Raw genomic sequence first — 24,818 nt, forward strand, 5'->3', positions numbered from 1 at the left:
GAAATGAGCAAAGAAACCGGAGAGGAGGAGGATGGCGAAGCGCAGACTAAAAGTGAGGGCGTTTGAGAGATCGAGCCAGAGAGTGGTGGCGGGAGGAAAGCCGTGAAGAGAGGATGCCGATGACAATGGGAAAGAGAACCATAAAGACGAGTAACAGGTCGTGAGGGTGCAGGAAGAGAGGTAGAGAGACAGGGCAGAAGACAACCACAGAACAAGGAAGGAGGGAAAGAGAAAACACGATGAGGGGCCCACAGAGAGAAGACGAAAAGAGAGAGGATACCCACAACAACTTAGAGACGGAGAGGCAAACACCTCCATCATAGTCAAGAGAAATACACCCACTCTTCGATAGGGTGGAGAAGTATATCTGGAGACGGCGGCGGGTAGGAGGGTGCACGAGTAAGCAGATGGGGGCGGGGGAGGGAAAAAGGGACGACACACACGCATACATACAAAATGACAAAAGAAACATAGACATTGCCAAATCGAAGCTCAACGCAAAGAACACCCACAAGTGTGGCGAAATGTGTGAGAGGAGAGAAACAAAACCCCATGGCAAGATCAGCGAGCAAGAGAAACGGCACCCCTCCCCTACTGCAACAAAAAAAAACTACTAAGCGATGGAAAGAAGGTGAAGGGTGGTGTCACTGGAAAAGCACCACCACCACACACACACACGCACACGCCCGTCCGCATGGAAATACAAGGCCTAAGCGCAAGTTCGAGCAGCTGCAACAACGCGAAGGCTGCTCAAAAGCGAGGTATGAAAGGAAAGAGGGATAAGCGAGCTGGGTTGCACGCACATGCCGTTGGAACTGCACTACAGAAACTCCGATATTGTCGCTCTGTGTGTGTCACTCAAACTTATCAACCGACTGACCAACACTCGGGAGTTCATCTTCTCTCGCAGACGTCCCTCTATTTCTCCCACGCGGCTCCATGCAACATGTCCGCCTGAAACTCTCCATCACAGTAAGAGAGTTCAAATCTACAAACTTTCCGCTCCTTCCTTCTCCTACTGTGAATCAAAGAAGAACCGTTACTAAAGACTTAGGGCGCGAAAACACGCGCGCACCTACAGGTGTGTACACACACGCTGGCGTGAGTGACGCTGCTATGAACAAGAGAGAAACCAACACTGAAAGCAAAACGGAAAAAATAGAAAGACAAAGAAAGAAAGAGTTGCCGCTACGCAACTCCGTTCCCTCCCCTCTTCTACCTCTGCTGCTCAGCTGGCCTCCTGCCTTTCAAACCCCAGGCATACGCAAAAGCGGTGAAACGAGTGGTTTCGTCGAAAAGAAGGACAGAAAACCGGAAGAAGGGGGAGGGGGACGGCAGATGAAAACAACAGTCGATTAAGTCGTCCACCTTGTGAGAAACGGCGCTTTCTGTTATTCCCTTTATGAGTCCCGTGAAGTGGTTCATCCGACACACACACACACACACACACACTCTCTCTCTCTCTCTAGGCATCAGCAGCCCGAATTTGTTCACGAGACTCTGGGCGTGTTTGTCTGTAGCGCTTCTCTTCCCGTTGGTGTGTAGCCACATCAACCTTTCGAAAGCGATTAGGGGACACCACAGTGTTCAACAACTTCAAAAAAAGGGTGCAACAAGTGGAAGTGGCGAATACAGACCGACTGAGAGAGTTAGCCAGGCGAGCGGATGTCTTATCCGCCTCCAGCTTCTGAACAACGATGTAACAACGAAAGAACAACCCAGGTTGAAAACAGCAAAACGCGCCTGTTCTGCTCCACCAGCAAACAAGTCACCATACAGAACTGATGAGTGAAAAGAAAGGCGAGATGAGGCAGCAGCACAGGGATGCCAACGCACCTCGTATTTGCCTCTCCGTTCGCCACCTCCTACTCTGCAATGGAGTCATTCTCCGCCATGGAGCATGAGGTCAAGTGGAGCACGACCACCCCCGACCCTGCCACAGGCGCCCATCGCCGGGTGCGAAGCAGGGCTAGACACGCGGTGCAGCAGTGCGCCGACCCCATCATCTGAGCACGCCCACCACCGCTAACTCCACCCACCCGCTGTGCCGGTCGCCGCCTGGCGCATCCCTCGAGGTGGCTCAGGCTCCCCACCCGTAGGCAGCGAGGACCGGGCCGGGCACCTTCAAGCTGTACTGACGCCTCGCCCGTCATACGGATGGTACAGACGTGCTCGCTGTCGCGGCTCGCTGCGACGCAGCGCCATCCACAGCCTGACCGCTGGCATCAGCAGTGGTAAAGCGCTCCGACCTCCCCACATCGTAGGTGCTTGGCCCATCTACCACCAGACGTGGCTCCGCATCGGCAGAGACAGGGGAAGCGGCCGCTTGGCCTCTCCGCACGCACAGAGTGGGGGCACTGGACTCTGGATACCGCCACGCGCTGGGGGGTTCCTCCATCATCAGGGCAGAAAGGTGGGCTTTTTTAAAAGCAGCAAAGGACGAGCAACATGAAAGGAGAGAGGCGACACCGCAGGCGATTGGTTGACCGCAACACATAGAGACACCCGAAGGACAAAGTAAGCGGGGTGGGGCCGCGGAAGAGGAGGCAGAAGATGACGGCAAGATGAGTCCCTCCACACACACACACATACACACGCAACGGCTCCAGAAAGCATCTACCAAGAAAGGACTCTGTAAGGCAAGAAAAAAAGGACCCGTATCTTCGGTATCTGCACTGTCAGCACACCTCATCGGATGACCCCTCAGCACATTACCGCCCGATATATTCGCCCACGCAGTTACATTATGCTCTGCATTTTGCATTAATGCTTGCTGATTCGATGTCTTCTCCAGAAAAGAAGGCAAGCTCCACAAAGATAAGAGATTAAGAGGTGCATAGGCCACATAACGAAAAAGAGAAGCACCGCAGAACGTAGCGCCTGTCATCCGCCCAGCATGTACGTAGGCGTGTCATCGCTTCCTCGGCATATACCCACATGCCGCTCGCACGTACAGACACACGTGCGGTTAAAGTGCGTTGATAGACTCATACAAGGTAGCACCATCTAAAACTCCTAGAGTGTATGTGTGTACTGAAACAAACTCCAAAACCACCATCCATCAGCATCGACCCGTTACGGGGAAACATAGGGAGGACGCCCATCTTCATCCACAATGAAGCAACTGAGAAGAAACTCCCTTCTCTCTTTTTCGTGTGTTACTTGAGACCCGTTGCAACGCCGATGGGGTCCAGCAAAGCGGTGATGACCTTGCGAACTTCGTCGACGGTTTGGTTGGCGTTAATCATCGAGTACACGCCCTCCTTGGTGAAGTAGTCCACAAGAGGACGCGTCTCCTGCTTGTAGATGCCCAGGCGCTTCTCGCACACGTCGTGGCGATCATCGGGACGCTGGTGGAGGTCCTCTCCCGTTACATCATCCTTGCCGGGGGTCCGCGGAGGGCGGAACACCTCATGATACGTGCGACCGCTCGACTTGTGAACCCATCGGCCACTCGTTCGCTCCAGGATTACCTCGTCCGGAACGCTGAAATCGATCACCTTGTCTATCTTCTCCCCGGCGTCCTCCATCATTTTCGCCTGCTTCAGCGTCCGCGGATAGCCGTCTAGGATGTAGCCGTAGCGGCACTCAGGGTTCTTGATGCTATCCTTCACAATTCCGAACACGATGTCGTCACTGACAAGTTTTCCAGAGTCCATTGCGCCTTTTGCAAGTTTCCCATTCGTAGTATTCCGCGCCACCGCGTCACGAAGCATATCGCCCGTCGATAAGTGGCACAGGCCGTACCGCTCCTTCATGTACGAACTCTGCGTACCTTTACCGCAGCCGGGGGCGCCCATGAGCACGATCTTCATGATTGGCACAAGATGGGCGGGGTAGATAGTAAGTTGAGAACAAAAAAAAAAAGAAGATCCTTTCAGATCGATTGCGGCGTTGGCACACAGAAAGCGGCAGTCAGAGCGCGTGGAAACGTGGGATGCAGCTGTGTAGCAGCAGTAGACGATGTGGAGAGCGCAACGTCAGAGCGTCAGGGATGAGTAAAAAGAAGAAACACGACAAGGAAAGAGTGAGACTTAGCGAGAAAAAGACAAGCAGCACAGAAGTTAAAGCGTGAGCTTCGATCAACGCAGTAGCGCAGACACGCCCTGGAGGAGTCTCTCCGTTGCCCCTCACTGCAGCAAGGCAGTTGGCTTGCACAGAAGGCGCATCCCCTGCTGGTGGTGTGGTGCGACGAGGGGCGGAGCGGCTACGAGTTGAACAGCAGTTTAGGCTGGCGAGAAAGATTGCGAAAGTGAAGAGGCAAGGCGCGCAAGACACATGTGCGTGGTAGTGCTGTGCTAAATTTGCACTAAGCATGCTTGTTACTGTTCGCCTGCGCATACGCCAGAAGCGCAGGTGTTGAAGAGACCAGCGAACAAAACGAAAAGGGTATAAACTGCCCACCCCCTCATGCCTACGCACAAGAAATGGGCTAGACAGTGTGTGCATCTGTACCTGCGTGGCACGGAGGGGGAAAAGTGAAAGATTCGAAGGGGGCAGCCGGAGCCGGAGGGCGTGGATCTACTCTAATTGAGAAAAAAGGGCGTGAGGTTCGTAGTTCATAGAAGAGGTCAGCGCAAGCAGCACTGTGAGCTCTTGCCTATCCACATGCGCTTCCTCACTCGTCATCTCATCATCCTCTCCTGCACTTCATGCGCTGCTACACGTATTGCAAGACGCCCGTTCCGTAGCGGCGAACCAGCTCCTCCGTCGACAGAGGCGGAAACAGCGCATTGCGGATCGCCATGAGACGATCATATCTGGGGTACCCGGCGTGATGCTGCGGTCCCGACTTGGGGTTATTTGGAGCTGCCCATGGAATAACACAGCACCGGTCGCAGCAGTCGTTTGCGTAGCAGCGAATCTTAATGGATCCAAATGTCAGGTACAGCTGTGCGAAGGTTGCCTTGTGACTCCTGTGCAGACGAATGCAGTACTTGTTCTGCTTCTGCATGACGTAGTAGGCTCGAATGGAGTCCTCGTAGTGCGCGTTGATGCGCTCTGGGGTGATGGGGTTTGTCGCTGAGAGTGCGCTCCACGCTTCCTCTACTGGTGGGGTTCTCACAACAGAGCATGCACCGCCGTACTCTGGCGCTATACACCAAAACACCTCCGCAAGCAACCTCCTTGTCTCTGCATCCTCGACTCGCACCCGGATACTTCGTGGCATGGAAGGAAGCGGCACGTCAAAAGGGCTGCTGGTGGTCTGCGCAGACGCTTCTGCAACGGCAGCAGTGATCGCAACCTCGTCACGAAGGAGTCGGAAGGATGAGCTTGCCGCTGTCACCTGTGTTGCTCCTCCGTTGTGCGAGCACGGCAGTGTTGAAGCATCTCGCACGATGCAGGCGAGCTCCATAACCCATGCACTCACCACGTCCCTTGCTGAAGAACTGGGAGAAGTGGGCCCGCTCATCGCCGCCGCCGCCGCTCGCACTTGCGGAGGTACGAGCGGAGAGAGAAACTCTTTCAGTGCAACTGATGTCAGCTCCGTAGCACCCGGCAACACAGGCAGCAGAAAGCGAAAATGCATCGCTAAGTTCTGGACCAAATACCGCTGCGTTTTGCAAGTCGAAACGTCTGCGGCGAGGAAGAGGCTCTGCAGCACGAGCGGTGCTGCACTGCCTACTCGGCTATCCGGAAGGGCGATGCCCAGCTGCCGGAGCTGCTCCTCCAGCAAGTCATCCCCAGCTCCGCTCGCCAACGCACTTGACTGCACAGCGTTAGATGCCTTGACGTTATATGGTAGACGAAAGGCGCGCCACCGCGTGTACACACCGAAGTCCACGCACCGCAGCAGGAGGTTGGAGACCTTTCGAGCGTCCTCACTCCTCTCTCGCGCGGGGCCACCCAACGGGAGAGATGCTGCCGCCGCCGCCTCTTCGTCGCGGAGTCGCGAACGAAGTCGAGTCATGAAGGTGTGCATCTCTCGCACTGACTCTATCGCCGCCCTGTCAGCTAGACGAAAGTGCACGTGAAAGCTGAGCTTCAGCTGCTCCAAGGAGACCGGCTCTGAGGGTGAATCCGAATGGCGCCCTGTTTGAAGGCTGCTCGTCAGCACCAGACATTCGGCCACCGTTGTTTTGAGCTCAGTCTCTACCTCGCGTCGAAGAGCGGTGAGAATTGTGAGCAGCACCTTCTCCACAGCCTCGGCGGAAAAGGCGGTCACCGACGTCACCTCCTTCCCTTCGCCATAGCTCTGCACGAGCAAGGCATCACTTGGGTCGTCATGTTCCGGGTCGTACGAAAAATCCACATCGAAGTAAGGATCCACCGGGCACGCCTCATCCACCAGCGCGTACAAGTTTCGATCTTGCCTGTGGGGTATAGCGTTGACGAAATCGGCAATGGCACTGCCACGGATAATGGGTGCCGAAGGCTCCACAGCTGATTCATCGATGTCAAGCACGTTAGCACTCCATCGTGGAAGAACGTTGAACAGTTTACTTCCTGAGCCCCCTCTCCGGTCCAGTGCGAGAGGGAGAAGGCCACGATGGGCGCCGTAACCACGGGCCGCCAGCGCCTCAATGCGTGTAGGGTAGAAGGACGCGTAAAGACGAAGGGGGTTCGGGACACGTAGCTCCAGCGATTTGGGTGGTGATGAGGATGTCTCTTTCGACGGCAGTACCGTTGAACTTCCGCCGCGGAGATGCTGAGGACTGCGCCAGTAGCGATCCGCTGGCACACCAACAGCGGCCCACGCGTCGCTCATCACCTGAAAGACTGAGTCATCGACCACGTCAATTAGGGCGTTGAGTCGGTAGTCGCTGCTGCGCGGGTTGATGGCGTTTCCACGAGGGCCAGAGAGTATGAACAGCGGATTGATGGAGTTGCAGAACTCGCTGTCTTTGAGACTGGTGTCCTCACGACTTGCTCTGAGCACACTAACAGTGGAGGGCGCAGCAGCAGACGCGCTCTCCTCGATTCGAGCAACCTTTTGTGCAGACATGGTAACCTCACCGGGGTGCTGCCGCGAGAGGGCGAGCGAACGCAGAACCGAAGGAAAAACGAAGAGGGCACAAAAGCACAGTGATAATGACGCCTCCCTCACAGCCCACAGCGCTGGGTCAGTGCGTGAAATCGGATACACCGAGTGGCACCGTCTGGGTGACCAAGGTAACCTTCGAAAGCACGGAGCAAGACAGTAAAGAGTGAACCAGCGTGGACATCCTCACACGACCACAAGCAGCCACCTCAGTCCAAGTAAGGTGACAACCGGAAGGCGAGGAAGGGAGAGGGCGTAAGAAAGAAAAGAGGACAAGTGCACGCGTGATAGTGTCTGTAAGTTGATGCTGTACATAGCACATTCACGGAGAAGCACTACGAGATGCTTCGCTTGCAGTATCGACACGTTAAACATACGCGCCAGCTCGCTTCACGAACGCATCCGTTCTGCAATGCTGTTCACCGCACGGCGTGATGAACGTGTTCTGTGTGTATGTGTATGTGGGGGTGGGTGGGTGGGTGGGTGAATGAGTCGGTGCTTCGTCGAAGTTTTTGAGAACTCCTGAATCGCTTTTCCGAGAAGACGGAGCAAAAGAGCACGAGAGGCACAAATACACAAAAACGGAAAAAATGTCGAACACAGACGCACCACGCACGCATACAGAGAATGGAGGATGACGAGAGAGAGAGAGGGAGACAGCACTGGCCCACTCGTGACGAACAGCTGAGAGACACATCCACGCCGGCACTTCACCCCAAGCCATCTGGCTTCAGCAGTTTGCTCAGTTGCAAAAAGAATGACCAGTCCATCAGTGTCGACAAGGCAGAAGTAGCAGCAAGAAGAGAAGTAGGCACGAGAAGATAGCAGAACAACAGCCATGACAAAGAACATCACGGCACATGAAGGAATCGCCATAAGGTAACAGTTAAGCCAAGTAAGGGGATGTGTCGCCCACACACATCAGCCCACTCTTCCAGGTCCTCATCCCGCCCACCTGTTCTCAACTACGCTGCCCAACTGACATGGTCAACCATCATCTCGTAAAGCGATCAGGTTCCGCTCAGCTGACAAGCACGTAAACTGCACCTTCAGCGCCGAAAAGCTCAACGTGGCGAGCGCGGCTGCCTCGATCTTGACTTCCGTCTCCTCACACCTCTCGTTATCCAGCTCATTGCTGCAAATAGCCCCCCTCACCAAGTCAATGCGAGCGTCAATGTAGTTGCCGGAGATGAGTGCGGTCGCCGTCTCTGCAATTTCCTCGGATGACTCGAACCCCAAATCCACGGCCGCGTCAGCCATGAGTGTCGTTCGCCGCACACGCAGGTAATGGAAACACAAACTGCGCCTCACATATTGCAGCAGCTTCTTCGCGACAGAGGCTTGCACGTGCGGTTCACGGGTCAAGTGGCGCGTTGCTGCTTCTTGAGCGCACCTCCAAGCCACTCCCAGCTGTCCACGCCACAGGGCGTCGAGAAGGCTGGTGAGCTCGCCACAACCCTCATAGACTTCCCGAAACTCTACGCACGTGCGCAACTGTGTGAGAGCCACGTGAAGCGGAAGAGTGCCAACGGCCGACAGCACAACAAGAGTGCTGAAGGACGAGGCAGGAGCAATGACGCGTGTGACCAAAGGCGCAAACTCATCCAAATAGTAATCCGAGGAGGTGGCGCGGATGTGGTTGGAAGAGCACGGAAAAACAGCGGACATCACGCTGCACGCGCCTGACTGCATCTTGGTTCGGCCTGGGTGAGCGCCGGGGTGCTTATCGTGAGCAGTAGAATCTGGCAAGAAGTGAATATTAGGATACCGTGCGGCTCCCCAAAGACTGACACCCGTTCCGGTCCCATCCCCCAGCAGCGCCTTGGCACATCTTTCGAACTTTCCCAATAAACCGTCCACATAGGCGGCAACAGTGTTGAAGAATGCGCTGTACGAGAGTGTCAAGCGCCAGTATGCCTGCACCTTGGAAACCGAAGCCGCCGATGCATCGTGTGATAAGTGTTCCGCCGCTGTGTCTCGCTCCTTCGTCTCAAGGCTGTCAAGCAGTGCCGCAGCTCGTCGCATATCGTCGTTTACTCGCGTTGACTGTAGCGCATTCTCTACTGAGGCCACGCCGCCACGGCTGGCGAAGGTTAGAACAAGGTGTAACCGCGATAGTTCTAGAGACCCGAAGATGACCGCCGGATCATCTCTCAAGGGGACACGGTCGATATTGCTTGCCGCCTCAATGAAGAAGCGCGACACGCCGTCCCAGTCGCCAGTGGCGGCCGCCTGACGCATTAGGTCGAGATATGGTCCCACCAACGCAAGTGCCTCTCTCAGACAAATAAATCGGTAGCCATCGTACCCGTCCCGCGCAGCGTGTGAGCAGGAGGCAGCCGCGGTGAAGCTCCACGGGTCATCGTCACTGAGGTGCCACCACTGCACCAGCGTCGCTGTTCCGCTTCGCTTTCTGTCGTAGACATCGGCGGCGCGTATGACAGCGGGTACCCCGGCGTTTCGTGCATCCATCATGAGTATCTCCTGCCTATTAGCCACAGCCTCGGAGAGCGCACGAGCCCGCTGCGTAACACGCCTTTTAACGACCTCCATGACATCAGTTCCACACTCCTGTAACCATTCTTCGTTCCCCTGCTTGCGACCCCACTGCTCGAGAGCTTCCACCTCGCTCGGGTTGCAACTTTGACGTGAGAGGTACTGAAGCAACAGTGAAAGTGCCGCTTGTGTCTCACCCTTGTCGGAGCTAGCTAAGACACTGGCGCTAAGGCGCGCGTATGTCTGCAGGCACGGCATCACCATGGTGTAAACCGTCATGGCGTCAGTAATGCGCCGCACTCTTTCAGTCCATTCAGAGAAACACCTGCAGAAGCCCTTGGTTCTTGCTGCCAATCACGACGACTGAGAGAGCTGATTGACATATGTTTACAGGAGCTGGGATACTGTTTGGTAACTGTGCCGCGAGAGCGCGCGATGTCCTACGCTCTCCTACCTCGAATACGAAATGAGGTCTTGTATGCGGTGCACTGATATCCAGTAAAATGCCTACCAACGTAAAAGCAGGAGGACCAAGCAATGCTACTAAAGGGAAAGAGAGGACCACATGTAACTGTTCTCGCGCACGTGTGCTCACAAACACAGAGAGTGGTGGTGTGCGAAAAGAGAGCGGTAAGGGAAGGAAGCCATGAGCACACGAAGAGAGTCTGCGGGGAGCAAGGACTCTTATGGTGTTGATGCACGCAACGCCTGTGACACCACCGACAAGGTCAGTTGTTTTCCCTTTTACTGCAGAACAGCACACATGCAACGTTGAAGTGGAAAGAAAGACAGGAGAAGAGTGACCTTTCATTTTGCCAAGCAGCTTCACGCTCGCCTACATAGATACACACACACACACACACACACACACACGCACACAGCACAGAGGCATGAGGCTTGTACAGATACAGACATACGTACATCCATGGGCAATCTTTCTACAGATGATGATGCGTAAAAACTGCCTTCCCCACTATGTCTTCTTGCACTTGAGATGGCAAGAGAACTTCTCTCTCGGAGAGCACGACAAAACGCTGTACTCTGAAAGAGCCCGGTCACAAAGCACGAGGATGCAGCGGTGTTAAAAGGACGTCAAATCCGCCAACGAGCATTCCTTCTCCTTGCACACGAGTAAGACCACGGTCTTCCCTTTGAATCACCAACAAAGCTGCATACAGCTGCTCCGTCTCAGCCTCCCCTACCAAAAGAAAAATAGTGGAAGGATAAACATGCACTGCTAAGAGAGAGTAGAGAATGGCCTGTGAAATATGACATACGACGCTGCGTGAGAATCTCAACCCGAAGGCGTCCTCACATCCCCCTTCCATTCCCCTCTTGAGCTGCTCACCGCCCAGGCTGTGCCTCATCGCTTCTGGATACCACACTACACACGTGCCTCCCTCTGCATATAGGTATGCCACTATACGTATACCGGCATATCAGTCGGTACAAGAAAGTATCCATGGGTGATACAACGCCGAAAACAACAGAAACAGCATGGCGCAAATCAAATGACACCAAGCAGAGGCAACTCAACTCTGTCGTTGCAAATGAGCCTCCCGTACTGAGAGTAGAGAAGCCGTGAAGGCACGAGGTTATCCGAGAGCCACACCCACACAACTGTGAACACAGTACTGAGAAGGACGAGTAGGGGAAACGACGAAGAGAAAGCCTTCGCTGTGGTAGTACACATTAACCGTCATCGTAGCGGTGAAGATAACAGTAGTACCAACGATATCTCATTCAAATGTCTGAGCGACGGCAGTCTGACGCCGCGCGGTGCATCTTTGCCCCAGCAGCTGCGACACACACGCAACACCCTCGCCTTTCACCGTTGCCTGGGGTCAGTGCCTTGCCACAAAAACGCTGTGATGTGCAAGGCAGTGGAGGACGTGTGTGCTTGAGCGGGCAGCCTGAGCGACTCATCGTCGTCTGGAGTGCGCAGCAGCGCTCACTTCGGAGGGTGCACGGCAGTGCGAAGTGGCGCCCGTGATCACAGTGAGGAAAGAGAGGTGCAGCGCGCGCTCCACAGCTCCCGTGCACGCCAAGACGCACGCAGGTCCTTGCTGGCGTCCGCCGACTCCCTCCAACAATGCAGGCTAGATCACCGCAGCTGGGCTTGGGCAATCGGCCCGGCGAGCAGCACAGGCGCACACTCGCAACCGGCGCTGCGGCGCGCGTGAGAAAGCGCCGGCCGAGCCAGGGGCCGCCAGAGAGAAGGCAAGAGCGGCAGGTGGCGTGCAGCGCGGGCGTCCACACGTGCCGCTGCGGTGCCCAGGCTCGGCTTCTTTTGCATCTCAAATGCGAGCGTCTCCCACAGCGGTGCCACTCCCCCCGCACACATCATAGGGCCTGCAGTGGCGGCTTGGCAGGTCCATGCCTGCATGGAAGCACTCCGTGCTCGGCTGCCACACTCTCGCGTTGCAGCAGTTGCTGCTGGTACGTAAATGCACGCCGCCTCCCTGACGTGCCACCCACCAAAGAGGAGCGAAAAAGCGCAGTGCGAGGGAGCAAAGGGAAAGCAGCCAAGGGCGAAGAGGACAGAGGGGAAGGGGCACGACTCCGAAGTGCGTTCAAGAGCGGCGGCCAGGCAACACATGAGACCACAACACCCCTCCCCCTCGGTCGCAGCCCAGTGCGTGCCTGCAAGCAAGACGCAAGGAATACGCACGCGTAGACTGCCCCCTGCGCTCGTGGAAGGCCATGCACCCGCCACAGAGGGAAGTGCCGCGCGAAACGCAGACACGCAAAAGCAAGAGAGGGAAGGGGGAAGGGTGAGGAAAGAAAAAAAAGGAGGATACACACCGGCGCCCAAGAGGGGGAAGAGGAGGCAGCTTGCCTTTACGCACCACTGTGACTTGCGGCACCGAGGTTCTCAGCCACGCAAGTCAAAGCGCAGTGATTCAATGGAAAACAAAGCGGTCCCTCAGCACACGCAACCATCGCAATAAACAGAGAGGGAAGAGCGCCAGAACGCAAGCAGGGCGCATTCCCACACACGCACCCAACGCTCTCTCACTGGCGTGGGCCCCATTTCCGCGGACGAGCATCCCCCGACCAGGTGTCCCCCCCGCTCGCGCTCCCGATAGGGCTGCCCACAAGCAGGGAGACCTACGCATCCCCCTTCTCCACCACCCAAGGCTCTCCGGTTGTGGTGGGTAGCCAAGGTGGTGGGTGGGGCAGAAGCAAACGCCTACAGTGACTCGGCTCCACGATATCTGAAATGAGGAGGAGACCAGGCTGGGGAAAAGAGACGACAAGCGGCTGGTGAGGGATGCCGTCGGAACGGTGCAGAGGGCGATGACTCACTCCTCGGCACCGCATCCTTTTTTACAATCGCGCTTGCCCCCTCCACTCCCGCGGAGAGCCTCCACAGAACGAAGAAAATGTGTGGTATTTGTACTATAGAGGTGGTAAATCGCACAGCGCCCCAGTCAATCGAAACAGTTGGGCACCGCGGTGCATGATGAGTCTCTCGATTGCTTGAGAACACGGCTACCAGCAGTAGTCACAGCACCTTGGGGTACTTGATCCTTAACGCTTGCTTTTTGTGACCTCCAATCGCTTTCGGCGGCATGGGGCACTTTGTCAATTCTGCAAGTGTTGGAAGGACATGCGCCCCGCAACAGACATCCTCTTCAGTAAAAAAACGACTGCCAAGAGCATGTACATCATTGATGCGGCTGTTGTCGGCCTTCGCAGTTGCACACATGTGATGAGTTGCTCACGTGAACGGTAACAGCAACACTAGGAGTCCGCAGTGCCCCACATCAATGAAGTGTAGTGCTGGGAACCGACATCGACCAAAGATTTTGTGTACATCCCAGTGGCTGGCCGTTATGAGCTAGAGCAACAGTTCGCGGCCAAGGGAGTTAGACCCCCTAACTGTCTGCGGCATATGAGATTCACATCTATGAGCACAGCACACCCACAAAGCCTTGTTATATGCACTACCCTGCTGCAGCTGGCATCACCGGGTACTAGCCTGGAGTACTCGGCTAGCGGCAAAAAGCCTAATAGTCGGCTGCAGTAGTGGATGCCGATGTGTCCTTAGCTGTGGGTAGAGCGCCACACCACTAATGGCAGCACCTCTGATGATCACCAGCAGAGGCTCCCCAAAGAGCAGTAAAAGAAAAGTAAAGAGTTCCCCGTGATGAGCCTTACACTGCCGCCGTGCGCGTTGCTGACCTGGAAGCCATCCATATTGCGTTTTTCCGCCCTTCATCGTGTCCATTGCCCACCATAGAGCATGAGGTCAAGTGCAGCTTGAGAACCTCCGACCCTGTCATAGACACCCATCGTCTGGGGCAGGTGGGAACAAAGTGGAGTTCAACTTGTAGGAGAGGCATTGGCCACGTCAAAAAAAAAATCTGTAGACCATAGCCTCTATTGAAACTTGGAGGAAAGTACAACGAGTTTGCCGATCGGTCAGAAAATCACGAAATCAAGCGCTGATCTGATAGGAACGAGGTACTGTGTGAACACAGCTGTGTTTGCTTCGGAGTAAAAACTGACTTTCGGCGCGTCAGTGCCTCGCGCACTACAGTACATACCAACGTACCTTGTGCAAAAGAGACAGCTGAAACAACGCACAATCAACTTTGAGGATGGTATCTATGATTAGTGAAGATGTGATTGCTTCGGCAACCAGCCAAAATGATGCATTGGGGGAGAGAGCACAGGGTAGTGAAGAAAACAGTGTGCGGTGGGGCAACACAGAATACAACTTATTCATTGCAAAGAGCAACGCGACCAAATGCAGCGTCTCGCTTCAATAATAAAAAAAAAATGCTGTGTCTCTCAAGAGGCCTCTTCCCTGCGCAATACACTTAAGACGTGATCTTCTGAACAAATAGAAGACGGGATACTTTTGGTGGGAGAGAAAAATAAGATACTTCACTATATGTTTTGTAAACTCACTATGAAGCGAATCCTGTCTCCATGAGGCAGAGTATAATGTCAGTGCATATATATCTTGTCCACACCCTTTTACTTCCTTGGTGTATGATGTATGGTATTGGAAAGATCCTTCACTTCATGTCATCATTCCGTTACACATAAAAGGCAAAGAGGCAGGAATCAAAACCCATACTTCAAGAATCCTTGCCGTGGTGGTAAAAGGAGAGGATGAGTTGGAAAGGGGGAAGATATTTATTCGACAGATTGAGACATAGAGTAGCAAAGGGTAGGGATTGGAAATATATATATATATATCTAAAAGCGCATCATTAATGCATCGTATTGCTTTTGGATTCCTATCCTCCTCATCATATTCGTTTTCAAACACATGTGTTGCTTTGAGCTCGATCACTAGACTTCAACACAGTCGAAAAAAAAAATAAACACACACAAAAAAAGAAAAGAAGCACGGTGCTGTTAGCTTTTCTCTTTCTTCGCTGGTGCGATTCGTACGCAACCTGCTCTATTGTTGAGAGAATACTTGGAAAGAACCGCTCTCTGTAGGTTAAGGAGCCATAAAAACGGCAGTCTGTTCTTCACTGCTTCTTCTTTGTCTTTCTGGTGAGTGTTGGTTGCATAAGGTTCGATGTACGAGCGCAAACGCTTAAAAGGTACTTTTGGTGGTTTGATTGCTTTCCTTATGCAGAAGGCTTGTAGACAGCTATTGTACCAGCGAATGTAAATATATGTGACTTTTTTTTTTGGCGAAAAGCAGTTAGTTGTTAACTATGTACACCTGATGGTGCGTTGTGCGTTCACAGCGCTGTCTTTTAACCTCTGTGTGATCCGCATTAGAGACACAGCTTGTGCGCAACTCGAACAGCAATAGCATACGTATGTTCTGAGGCGTAGGTAAGCTCTTTAGGGTACACACTAGTCACCGCAAACATTCAGAATGATCTCACGTGTACCCTGAGCCTTACATAGTCAAAATCAGCGGTCACGCAGGCAGAAACGCAGGGCCTTTTTCTCCAAAGTGTCATTCTTCCACAAACTACTTAGCAAAGAAACAGACAAACAGAACGTCCAGTAGAAAGGGGAAAGTATAGGTATTACTGTGTAATGAAAGCGCAAGCGCAAAGGAAAAAAAAAAATTGCTGTGGAATACAAACAAGCTTTACAAAGGAAAAGGAGGAAAATCGTGATGGTGGCATCGTAGAGAGGCCCAGAGGTGACTATTCTCGTTTGCGCTCGGCCTTACGCTTGATAGACTTATTCGTCAGTAAGATCTTGTTCGACACAAAATTGGTCGGTAGCGCTTTGATGATTGTCTCCAGAATGGCGTGATTTCTGTGACCAGAGGTTTGAGGTACGGATCCAAGCTTGTCAAAAGTCTGGTGTGCCATGCAGTCGGCGTTCACCATCAGGAAGGTTTCACGTGGCTTGCGAGAGCTAAGACCCTGCGTCATCTTGCTCACCACCATGTTTGGAGACACCGCAAGAACGTCAATGCCAAACTCCTTCAACTCGTAATGGAGGCCAGAGGCAAACGAAAGGTTGAAGGCCTTCGTCCCAGCATAGGTGCACAGTAACGGAGCAGGAGTGACAGCGGATACAGAGCCCAGCATAACAATGGCACCGCAGCGCTTCACCTTCATCTTCGGCACCACATACTTCGTCATGCGGAGACTCGATTCACAGTTTACTTTAAGGACACGGAGGTCCGTCTCAAGATCCACCTCGTCAAAGTAGTTTGTGTAGGGGTAGTTTACACCGACGTTGTTGACGAGTACGGCAATCTCAATCTTGTTGAGCTCAGCAAACATCTCATCGTACTGCTCAGGCGTTGCCGAGGCGAAATCAAATGAGATGGCTTTACCCTTCACCCCAAGCTGCTTCAGCTCCTCCACCACGCTTTCGAGCTTCGACATGGTGCGCGCAATGACACACACATTAAATCCACGGTGGCCAAGGTCGATAGCCATGGCGTGGCCAATACCCTCGCTAGCACCGGTGACAACTGCCCAGTCACCGGCCTTGCCGTAGCGCTTCTTCATGTTAAGGGTCGTTAGGTAGTTGATTTTGACAAAGCGCATGATCTTGAATAAAATCAAACCCAGGACAACAGCCCCCACAGTGGAGATGAGAGACGGCATGGCACACAAAAGAAAATACACTTGTCCACTAGGAAAGACACAAAGTTGGTGAGAGATTGTCCACTAACTGAATACACCAATCCAGGGTAGCGCCAGAACGCAATGCGTAACTCATAACAGAGAACAGAAGTGGGGAAAAGGAAGAGAGGTTTTAGTGAAGCAGTGAAACTGGGGCTCCACAGCGACGCGCTTGAGCAACTCGGTCTTTTTAACCAAAGCCAGCGAGAAATCACGCTGCTTCTGAGACAGACGGTCATCGTTTTTCCTGTAACACCTGTGTTTTTAACTTCGATCAAGCGCGTCTTCAGAACACGGTAGCCAGTTCAACCCCACGTGTTTTCCCTGACCCTCCGTTGGTTTCCATGCGGAAGGGGATGAGCTCCGCCCCGCCTGGCGCTTTCAGAGGCCCTCTCGTCATGCAAAGCGACGGCCAGCACGCGACAGCAGCGCAGCAACAGAGCCATCGCAGCGCAGCCCCTTCCATAAACCCAAACAAGCCTCCACACCGCGGGCTGCCTCGCAGCCGCTCCCATAGCACAGGTTTCCCCCCGGCGCATCGCCCACGGGGGCGCAGGGAAATCCCACAACAACAATAAGCAGCGAGGGGTGGAAATACACGTTCATGTTGCCTGGCTCTCGGCAATCGTTCGGATGTGGCAAGCATGTTTGCTGTCGACAGCCTCTGCGAGACAACGTCTTCCAGGACACCACCGCCGGCAACAATAGCAATGAATTGGTCTGCCTTTCCTTTTGTCCTGTGGGAATGACCCTGCGGCCGAAGGGGGGCGGCTTCGGCTGGGGCCGAGGGGCTGCGCGACTTTCCCGCAATGGGCGTGTTGCTTCTCCCTGGCGCGCCACCCCGGGGCCCCCCGCCGCAACGGCCCCGCCGGAAAGGGCGACTAAAAAAGAGGAGCATCACACCACCACCCGCGAGACACCGCAGAGCTCACCCGGCCTCTTTCCAAATTTTGAGAGGCATTGTAAGCGGCAATAGTGGATTGGAACGTGAAAGGCAGGTGCTGGGATCAGTTGCCCGTATGAAGACAACGACGAGGCCACAGGGCTTCAAGCGAACCGTCTTCAGAGTTCGCTGGGCTGTGGTTTGCTCCCCGGGATGCGAGTTGAGCTGGGGGAACTGACGCGAGCCCGGAGCTGCTTTGGGAAGGGTGGAAGTGGTGTGTCAGGTAGCTCGTGTTGATACCTCCAACGCTTTCAAGCGTGGGCCGAGTTGTTTCCCTTCCTGGTGGAACGATCTCTAGGCATCCGCTGGGAAATTATGCTTCCGCGCTAAACTGTGTTGATCAAACAAGCCACTTAAAGGGAATAACTGGAGTGCACTACTTCAATTCTGCGACATCCACACTCGCAGTGTCGCAAAAATGAGAAGATCGCTGGCAGAAGTCATGTGTTTGTAATGCCAAATTCTTGCAGGCTTTCTGGTGGCCAGGCGGTGAATCCAACTTGATATTGCAACGCGGCTCCTGGTACTTCCACGATGAGGAAGGCTTTACCAAGGGTACCTGAATGACAGTGGATGACGGTATTGTTTGCACTTACCTCGTCTATGATTATTGATACACACGCACAAATCTAGATCTATTACAAAGCTCTCCATTTGATGCAAGTACCAACTTCTTCCTGCCTTTTCACTATATGTGGCTGGGTATTTCTAGTTGTGGTGCATACTCGCAGATAACAAGTGCTTATTGTACTCTCTAATGGTGCTCCTATTGTTTACTGAGGTCGGTTAGTTTCTCTACAATAAGGTTCTATCCTCATTCTCAGTGCGACGTAGATTTATGCATGCTTCCCTCTTACCAGGAGCACGAAAGGTTGCTTAGGCAGCTGAAGGCCTCACAATCAGATTTGCCTTCCTGAAGAGTGCGGGAACTGAGATAAGTATTATTGCCGACAGCTATAAACTACCTCCTCCTGTTAGCTGGCGGTGTTACTCAGTGCGGTCACAGTGGTGGCACATAATGACCCCTTGGATGCTTGCGAGATGATTTATGTAGTCAAAAATATGTGACTAAGGTGCAATGTAACACACATTGAATTCACAAACGATGATGATATCAACGAGGCGGCGGAACGGCAAGTACTGCGCCCACTCGGTCTTTTCTTTTTTCTTTTGCAATGAAATGGGGCCACCTTACCTCGGCAAACTGTATATGAAAAACGCCAATATTACTCTTTGTATAACTGCCACATGTTTGCTCTGTCTTGGCGGGTATAATGGAGGAGTTGCAAAAATGGCTTAGCAAAGTTAGCGTAGATACATAAATAGCTGAAATGTATGAGTGCTATCCTTTATCAAACACCAGTTTGACATCGATGTCAGCTACCGTGGTGCGTTGTCTGGTGCTCGATATCCCAAACATCTCGTCATTGCGTATGAAGCAGGTGAAGTGTGCAGATTAACCCCATCCACTTAGCTTGATGCACTGCTGCAAGATCGACGCTTTGCAAGCAGGTGTTTTTCCTAGAGTTGCTACGTCTACTACTGAGACAACCCCCCCATTGCAATCGAATCACTAGAGGATGCTGAAAAAACGTCTACATTTTAGGGTCGTGAATCTCGGTGGGTGCCATGAGATTGCTGAGGTGCTTGTTTTTGCCGCTTTGAAAAAGGTTCGTGAGCTTTTCGTGCACGAAGCAGCTGCTGGTATTACTGCACTAACCATTTGTGAGCGACTAGAAAGGCTCAGCTTAGGTTGCCGCGTTCATGTTTCAGATGGCAACCATCTCAGGATCTTGGCGAATCTCGTGAAGCTACACCTTTGGAGCACAAAGGTGAGAAATGCAGAAATTGTCGGCTTTGCCTTCTTTTGTGTACTAGTGGAGCTTATAGTGGACGACGGTGTTCGAGTTACAGATGTATTCCCACTTGACTTCTTGCAACCAATTTCATGGCTTTCACTAATTGAGACAGAGGTCGATGCTCGAGGTGTAAAGGTACTGCTTTACTGTCAGAGATTGGAGATTTTGGCCCTTGGTGGGACATGTGTCTTTTATTCACTGAAGCGGTGGAGACACGATGCCATTGGCCAATACCTTGAAAGTTTTGCGTGGCTGCTGTACCCACGTGCGTAAAGGAGAGGACATATATGCTTCTGTTTTTTTTTTTTTTTTTTCACGCCCTTGCATTAGAAGGTATATAGTCAAATTACCCGCTTAAAAAAAATATGGCTGCGAGCGATGACTGCTACTCATATTTTCAAATGCTCTGCATAAGGTGCGTTGACTCCAGAGGAGGAGTGCTTATGCATTCCTGAGGCTATTCCTGGCAGTTTTTCTTTCCTGTTAGGCACCGTTTTCAAAGGGCTAAATTGAGGGCGATGGTTTGCACAGTGTAGCTTTGTAAGCTAGACACGAAGAGAAATCCTTACTCTTTGCGCTGCCTTTTTCCTCATTATGACTGGATCGCGGTGAACCGGCTCTTATTAGTCTTCCCTATGGGCCTGGAAACAAGAAGAGAAAGAAAAGCTTACTGTTCTGCGCTTCTTTGCTGTCCTTCCGTAGTTAAAAGGGAAAACATTTACCCCTTCAAGAAGTTCTCCGTAAAATAGGTGCGTGACAGCTGCTTTTTTTTTTTTTGGGTGGGGGCGGTAGTGCGTGTGTGTACTACTAGCTGTTACTCAGCTGCATTTCAAACCACAAGGAGAGTGGCAGCAGTGTGTCAACCCTTTCGTTTTCCTTCTTCAAGTATCTATAAAAGACAGTCTCTCGCTTTGCGTTGCCTCTCATAGGACCTTTAAGATATATGTTTCTCTGCATTTGTTCTCTTTTTTTTTTTTCAAGAGGCAGCAGAACTTATGCAATTTTGAAGATGGGCAATTACTTTTCCCTGTGCCCTCAAGCTGTTCATGGTCTCCTTAGCTTCAACGGTATAGGTGCGTTCTCGAGTGCACATCCAACTGGGGTGGTCGTTAGAGGCGTGGACTATTCAGCGGTGAAATTGATCGGCGAGGGAGGATACGCTTTCGTGTACGAAGGATATAACAATGCCACTGGTCAACGGGTTGCTTTGAAGCGCTATGTATTCACGGAAACGCAGCAGCAGCAGGTAGTTGTGAATGAGATGAACATTTACCGTGATGTCTGTCCCAATGACTATATAGTGACGTACCTTGACTCTGAAATGCTTTATCGGCCCGGGCTACCGTTGCCAGAGATGTGGGTCGTGATGGAGTTCTGTGACGGTCCTTCCTTGCAGGAGTACATTAATAATCGACTTCAGTCCCCTCACCCTTTCTCGGCGCGTGAGGTGTTTGAAATTGTCGACAATCTTCTTCATGCAATCGGTCACTTGCACTCACAATCGCCGCCCGTTTCCCACTGGGACATTAAGCCTGACAATTTCTTGTTCACTGAGACTGGGCGGCTCAAACTCTGTGATTTTGGAAGTGCAACGCGAATGTTCTACGCACCCAAGTCAGTGGAAGAGGTGTCTGTTGCTGAGTCGGAGTTGGGTTCAAGGATGACACTTCTCTACCGGCCGCCGGAGTCACTGGATCTATGGTCGAAGGACCGCGTCGACACCAAAGCTGACATCTGGGCGCTTGGCGTCATCATTTATGTGCTGGTGTTTCGCGAAATGCCGTTTGAGGCAAATTCGATGGAGATAATGGCAGGAGTGCCGAAGAGATACAAAGGCAACGCAGAGGACAGCTGTCCCGAGGACTTTAGACCGCTCATGAACGTTGTGCGCACAAAGATGCTCACAAAAAAACCCGCAGACCGTGCCGACATCTTTAGCATCTCTGAAGAGTTAGAAAGTATTACACACTTACCGCCGCTATCACGCCCACGGCCTGGGTTACAGAGTGCGCAACGATCGCGCTTCGCCTAAAACACCAAAGGCGTGCGTAGCTGCGATATTTCCGAAGCCGTACTGAGCCCACTCTGAATTGCTGTGTTGTGCGTTTCATTGGTATACGGAGGTTACTACCGTGCTTGCTTTTCGTTAAGTTTTTGTCTCTCTGTATGAAGTGTAAAGGTGCTATAGTCCTTGATTATCCAGTGTTTTTATGACTGAATACAACTTTAGAGCTCAAAAAACAAAAAGCTTTACATACAAATGCAAACACACAGGCGATTCAGCCTGAATAGGTGAATTTTAAAATACTGGTGCCTGGCTGTGATATGTCAATTTGGCGTTACCATTTTTATACTTGAACGTGCCCATTCTCCGCCATGGAGCATGAGGTCAAGTGGAGCACGACCACCCCCGACCCTGCCACAGGCGCCCATCGCCGGGTGCGAAGCAGGGCTAGACACGCGGTGCAGCAGTGCGCCGACCCCATCATCTGAGCACGCCCACCACCGCTAACTCCACCCACCCGCTGTGCCGGTCGCCGCCTGGCGCATCCCTCGAGGTGGCTCAGGCTCCCCACCCGTAGGCAGCGAGGACCGGGCCGGGCACCTTCAAGCTGTACTGACGCCTCGCCCGTCATACGGATGGTACAGACGTGCTCGCTGTCGCGGCTCGCTGCGACGCAGCGCCATCCACAGCCTGACCGCTAGCATCAGCAGTGGTAAAGCGCTCCGACCTCCCCACATCGTAGGTGCTTGGCCCATCTACCACCAGACGTGGCTCGGCATCGGCAGAGACAGGGGAAGCGGCCGCTTGGCCTCTCCGCACGCACAGAGTGGGGGCACTGGACTCTGGATACCGCCACGCGCTGGCCCCCCTTCCCCTCTTGTTGATGGCGCTAGCACAGCATCTGAGAAAGCAAAGGCGATCTAGCTACTGGTGTACAGCGAAATTATTTGATGGCTCTGCGGGCTGAGGGGGCGGAGGGAATCTCAAGAGGGCATTAGCATGGCTACTGTCCCGCTTTACTTTCCGTTTTTTTTTTTTTGTTATTCGTTCTTGTCACTTCTCTGTGGCCATTGTAAATATTATGCATCTTCAGGGCTGTTTTTGCTTTTTGTAGGACTCTTATGATCAGGTTTTCCACGCGAGAAAGATACTCGTTACTGTGAAAATGAAGGGCAATGTAAACGGAGAGTCTCATAGTCTTTCGGCCGATGCGCTTGAGAAGAACAATGACTTTCGACGATTTGTGGTGCGAATGAAGCGCATGGGGCGGGTGTTTGCGGTGAAGTCGAAAGCAGGCACTGCCCCTCGCGTCGTTGTTCCGCCGCATGATGAAGCGACTGTGCAGGCGGTGCTCACCGGGGAGTGGCTGGACTGCTGCTTTCGGGAGTATCTTGAGAGAAAGCGTCTTTTTGAAAATCGCTTTCGCAATCGAGTTGGGCTGATGATTCGCATTCTCGGCCTCCTGGTGCTTTTCCTCGCTGTGTTGTGGAGTATATGGCCGATGTGGCGGGTGCTGATTGACGTTGAAGTAGATGACTACTACAAGGCTTTGGAGGTCCCCTCAACTGCGACGCCCACTGAAATCACGCGGGGGTATCGAACTATGATGAAGCGCTGGCACCCAGATCACAATCCGAACTGTGGTCAGTTTTGTCGGGAGAAGACGGAGCGCATCAAAGAGGCATACGACATCTTGTTGTCACGCAGTGACCACGAATTGACTCTCGCAAACCAATACCATGGGGGCCTCATGACGCTCCGCTCGTTGCTATCGTTCCGCGGGTTTCAGATATCTGGAGATGCGGCGATGAATGTCTTCATGATATTGCTGCACGTGTACCCCCCCAGCGCGAGGAAGAGCTCCCTGCTCAGAGTGGTGTGCAGCGTTGTCATTTTGGTCTTTTGCGCGGTGCACGAGACCTTATTTGCCAGTGGCTTCAATATTGTGACTGTGATCGAAGTCTTGTACTACTTTCTCTCAGTGGCAAAAGCCTCTGCGCAGCAGAAGTCAATGGATGAGGTGCGGCAAAATTCGTATTTTGATGTGGTGCGCGACGCGTTTGTCTTGCTGGGCTGCGCGAGTGCTACACACATTGCTGTGTTGTGGAGTGAGAGTACCACGATATCGATGGAAGAGGCCTTCCGCATGCTGTATGGCAGCGTCTACGTTCTCTCTTTCCTGTACAGATTCTCGCCAAACATGTATGACAACTTTTTAATGCGTAAATGCTCGCTGCCGCTCACGTATGTGGACATGGCCAGTGGAAGGTTCACGTGGACCCGGTTTGCAACAAGCGAACTGATGTTTCTCGTCGACGATTTGTTTGTCTTCACGTGTCGCATCTCCAGCGCGTATCGAGTAGTGGTGTACATTGTGCACTTCGTTTCCCTCTGCCAGTTTTTCATGTTGCCATGGGATACACCGATTGTCCACGGGAGGGCCAGCGTGAGAGCAGCGGCTACTGGGGCGGAAGAGCCAAAAGTACTGACTGCAGCGAGCGCGCAGACTACAGTAGCTCAATCTACCAACGTCGACGCCACGCAGACGGCTGAGCAAGGCACGTGTGTTCAGTCCTACATAACACAAGAAGACGAATACGTCGTTGCCGATCTTGACAACGAGACTGTGGCGTGGATGGATATTGCGAGCCTCAAGTACAAGGCTCTCATCCTTGCGCTTGGTCGCAAGCATGCCCAGCAGCATGGCCAGTCGATGGATGCCGTCGACATTGCGCCGAGTTCTGACTTGCAGAATGTTGTAGTCATCGCGTTCTCCCGAGGTGCGGGTACCGGACCGGGTGCATCTCAACAGAAGCTCGACGTTTTGTGTCAGGTACATGACCCGGAGATGAGTCGACTTGTGGCGATGGAGCGTGGGCCAAAAGTAATGGTGCCTGCGCGCCTCAAATCGCCGTGGAACCTGGATCTCGCACGTGTGGAGTACCGCAAGGGCCTCGGCTCTGATGCCCCGTTGACAAGTGCACAGGTGTGGCGAAAGCGGGCACAAGGGCGGCCATCCGCAGCGTGGAAGACACTCGTGGTGATGGTGTGTGTGTCCGTTGCGCTTGCCCTTATTTGCGCCGTAACTGGACCATCCTCACAAGCCGCTGTACGGAGCTCCAAGGGTATCGATAGTTCTCTTCGTCCACAACTCTTTGCCCGCTTTTTACGGGCATTGCCGCCAACCCATTTTGTGAATGCGTTGTCAGGAGGTCTGCTGACAGTGGCACAAATTCCCATCTGCACACTGGATTGGTGGGATGCCGGGCTCACACTTGGCTTTTTACACTAGCGACAGTACACGCGTTGTGGAAAGAAAAAGAAGCAAACCGTAGATCGTGTCACGGCTGCGCGAGAGCTCTGCACATGTGCGCCGGATTGACTCAGTGCCTTGTGGCAGCGGTCGAGCAACCTGGTACTGTTGCTTGAAAGCGCAAAAACCTTCTGGATCACCGAGAAC

At 53.0% G+C, this 24,818-nt stretch overlaps 7 protein-coding genes across 7 annotated transcripts; 3 read left to right on the forward strand and 4 right to left on the reverse strand.

Annotated features, from left to right (window-relative positions):
• Positions 1–3,158: 3,158 nt before the first annotated feature.
• Positions 3,159–3,815, reverse strand: LBRM_20_0060 (putative adenylate kinase; the record flags this gene model as incomplete). The annotated part of the gene is made up of 1 exon (XM_001564243.1): positions 3,159–3,815. One exon carries the CDS (start codon positions 3,813–3,815, stop codon positions 3,159–3,161), a length of 657 nt encoding a protein of 218 aa, XP_001564293.1.
• An 845-nt stretch (positions 3,816–4,660) lies between these two features.
• Positions 4,661–6,946, reverse strand: LBRM_20_0070 (conserved hypothetical protein; the record flags this gene model as incomplete). The annotated part of the gene is made up of 1 exon (XM_001564244.1): positions 4,661–6,946. The coding sequence occupies one exon, from the start codon at positions 6,944–6,946 to the stop codon at positions 4,661–4,663; it is 2,286 nt and encodes a 761-aa protein (XP_001564294.1).
• A 1,023-nt stretch (positions 6,947–7,969) lies between these two features.
• Positions 7,970–9,757, reverse strand: LBRM_20_0080 (conserved hypothetical protein; the record flags this gene model as incomplete). The annotated part of the gene is made up of 1 exon (XM_001564245.1): positions 7,970–9,757. The coding sequence occupies one exon, from the start codon at positions 9,755–9,757 to the stop codon at positions 7,970–7,972; it is 1,788 nt and encodes a 595-aa protein (XP_001564295.1).
• Positions 9,758–15,612: 5,855 nt separating this feature from the next.
• Positions 15,613–16,533, reverse strand: LBRM_20_0090 (conserved hypothetical protein; the record flags this gene model as incomplete). Its single annotated transcript, XM_001564246.1, has 1 exon — positions 15,613–16,533. The coding sequence occupies one exon, from the start codon at positions 16,531–16,533 to the stop codon at positions 15,613–15,615; it is 921 nt and encodes a 306-aa protein (XP_001564296.1).
• A 2,541-nt stretch (positions 16,534–19,074) lies between these two features.
• Positions 19,075–19,626, forward strand: LBRM_20_0100 (hypothetical protein, unknown function; the record flags this gene model as incomplete). Its single annotated transcript, XM_001564247.1, has 1 exon — positions 19,075–19,626. One exon carries the CDS (start codon positions 19,075–19,077, stop codon positions 19,624–19,626), a length of 552 nt encoding a protein of 183 aa, XP_001564297.1.
• Positions 19,627–20,362: 736 nt separating this feature from the next.
• LBRM_20_0110 (putative protein kinase) lies at positions 20,363–21,385 on the forward strand (the record flags this gene model as incomplete). Its single annotated transcript, XM_001564248.1, has 1 exon — positions 20,363–21,385. One exon carries the CDS (start codon positions 20,363–20,365, stop codon positions 21,383–21,385), a length of 1,023 nt encoding a protein of 340 aa, XP_001564298.1.
• Positions 21,386–22,610: 1,225 nt separating this feature from the next.
• Positions 22,611–24,650, forward strand: LBRM_20_0120 (conserved hypothetical protein; the record flags this gene model as incomplete). The annotated part of the gene is made up of 1 exon (XM_001564249.1): positions 22,611–24,650. The coding sequence occupies one exon, from the start codon at positions 22,611–22,613 to the stop codon at positions 24,648–24,650; it is 2,040 nt and encodes a 679-aa protein (XP_001564299.1).
• Between the last annotated feature and the right edge of the window lie 168 nt (positions 24,651–24,818).

This window comes from Leishmania braziliensis, assembly GCF_000002845.2.
Source record: "Leishmania braziliensis MHOM/BR/75/M2904 contig, possible fusion of chromosomes 20 and 34".
Classification (NCBI taxonomy): domain Eukaryota; phylum Euglenozoa; class Kinetoplastea; order Trypanosomatida; family Trypanosomatidae; genus Leishmania; species Leishmania braziliensis.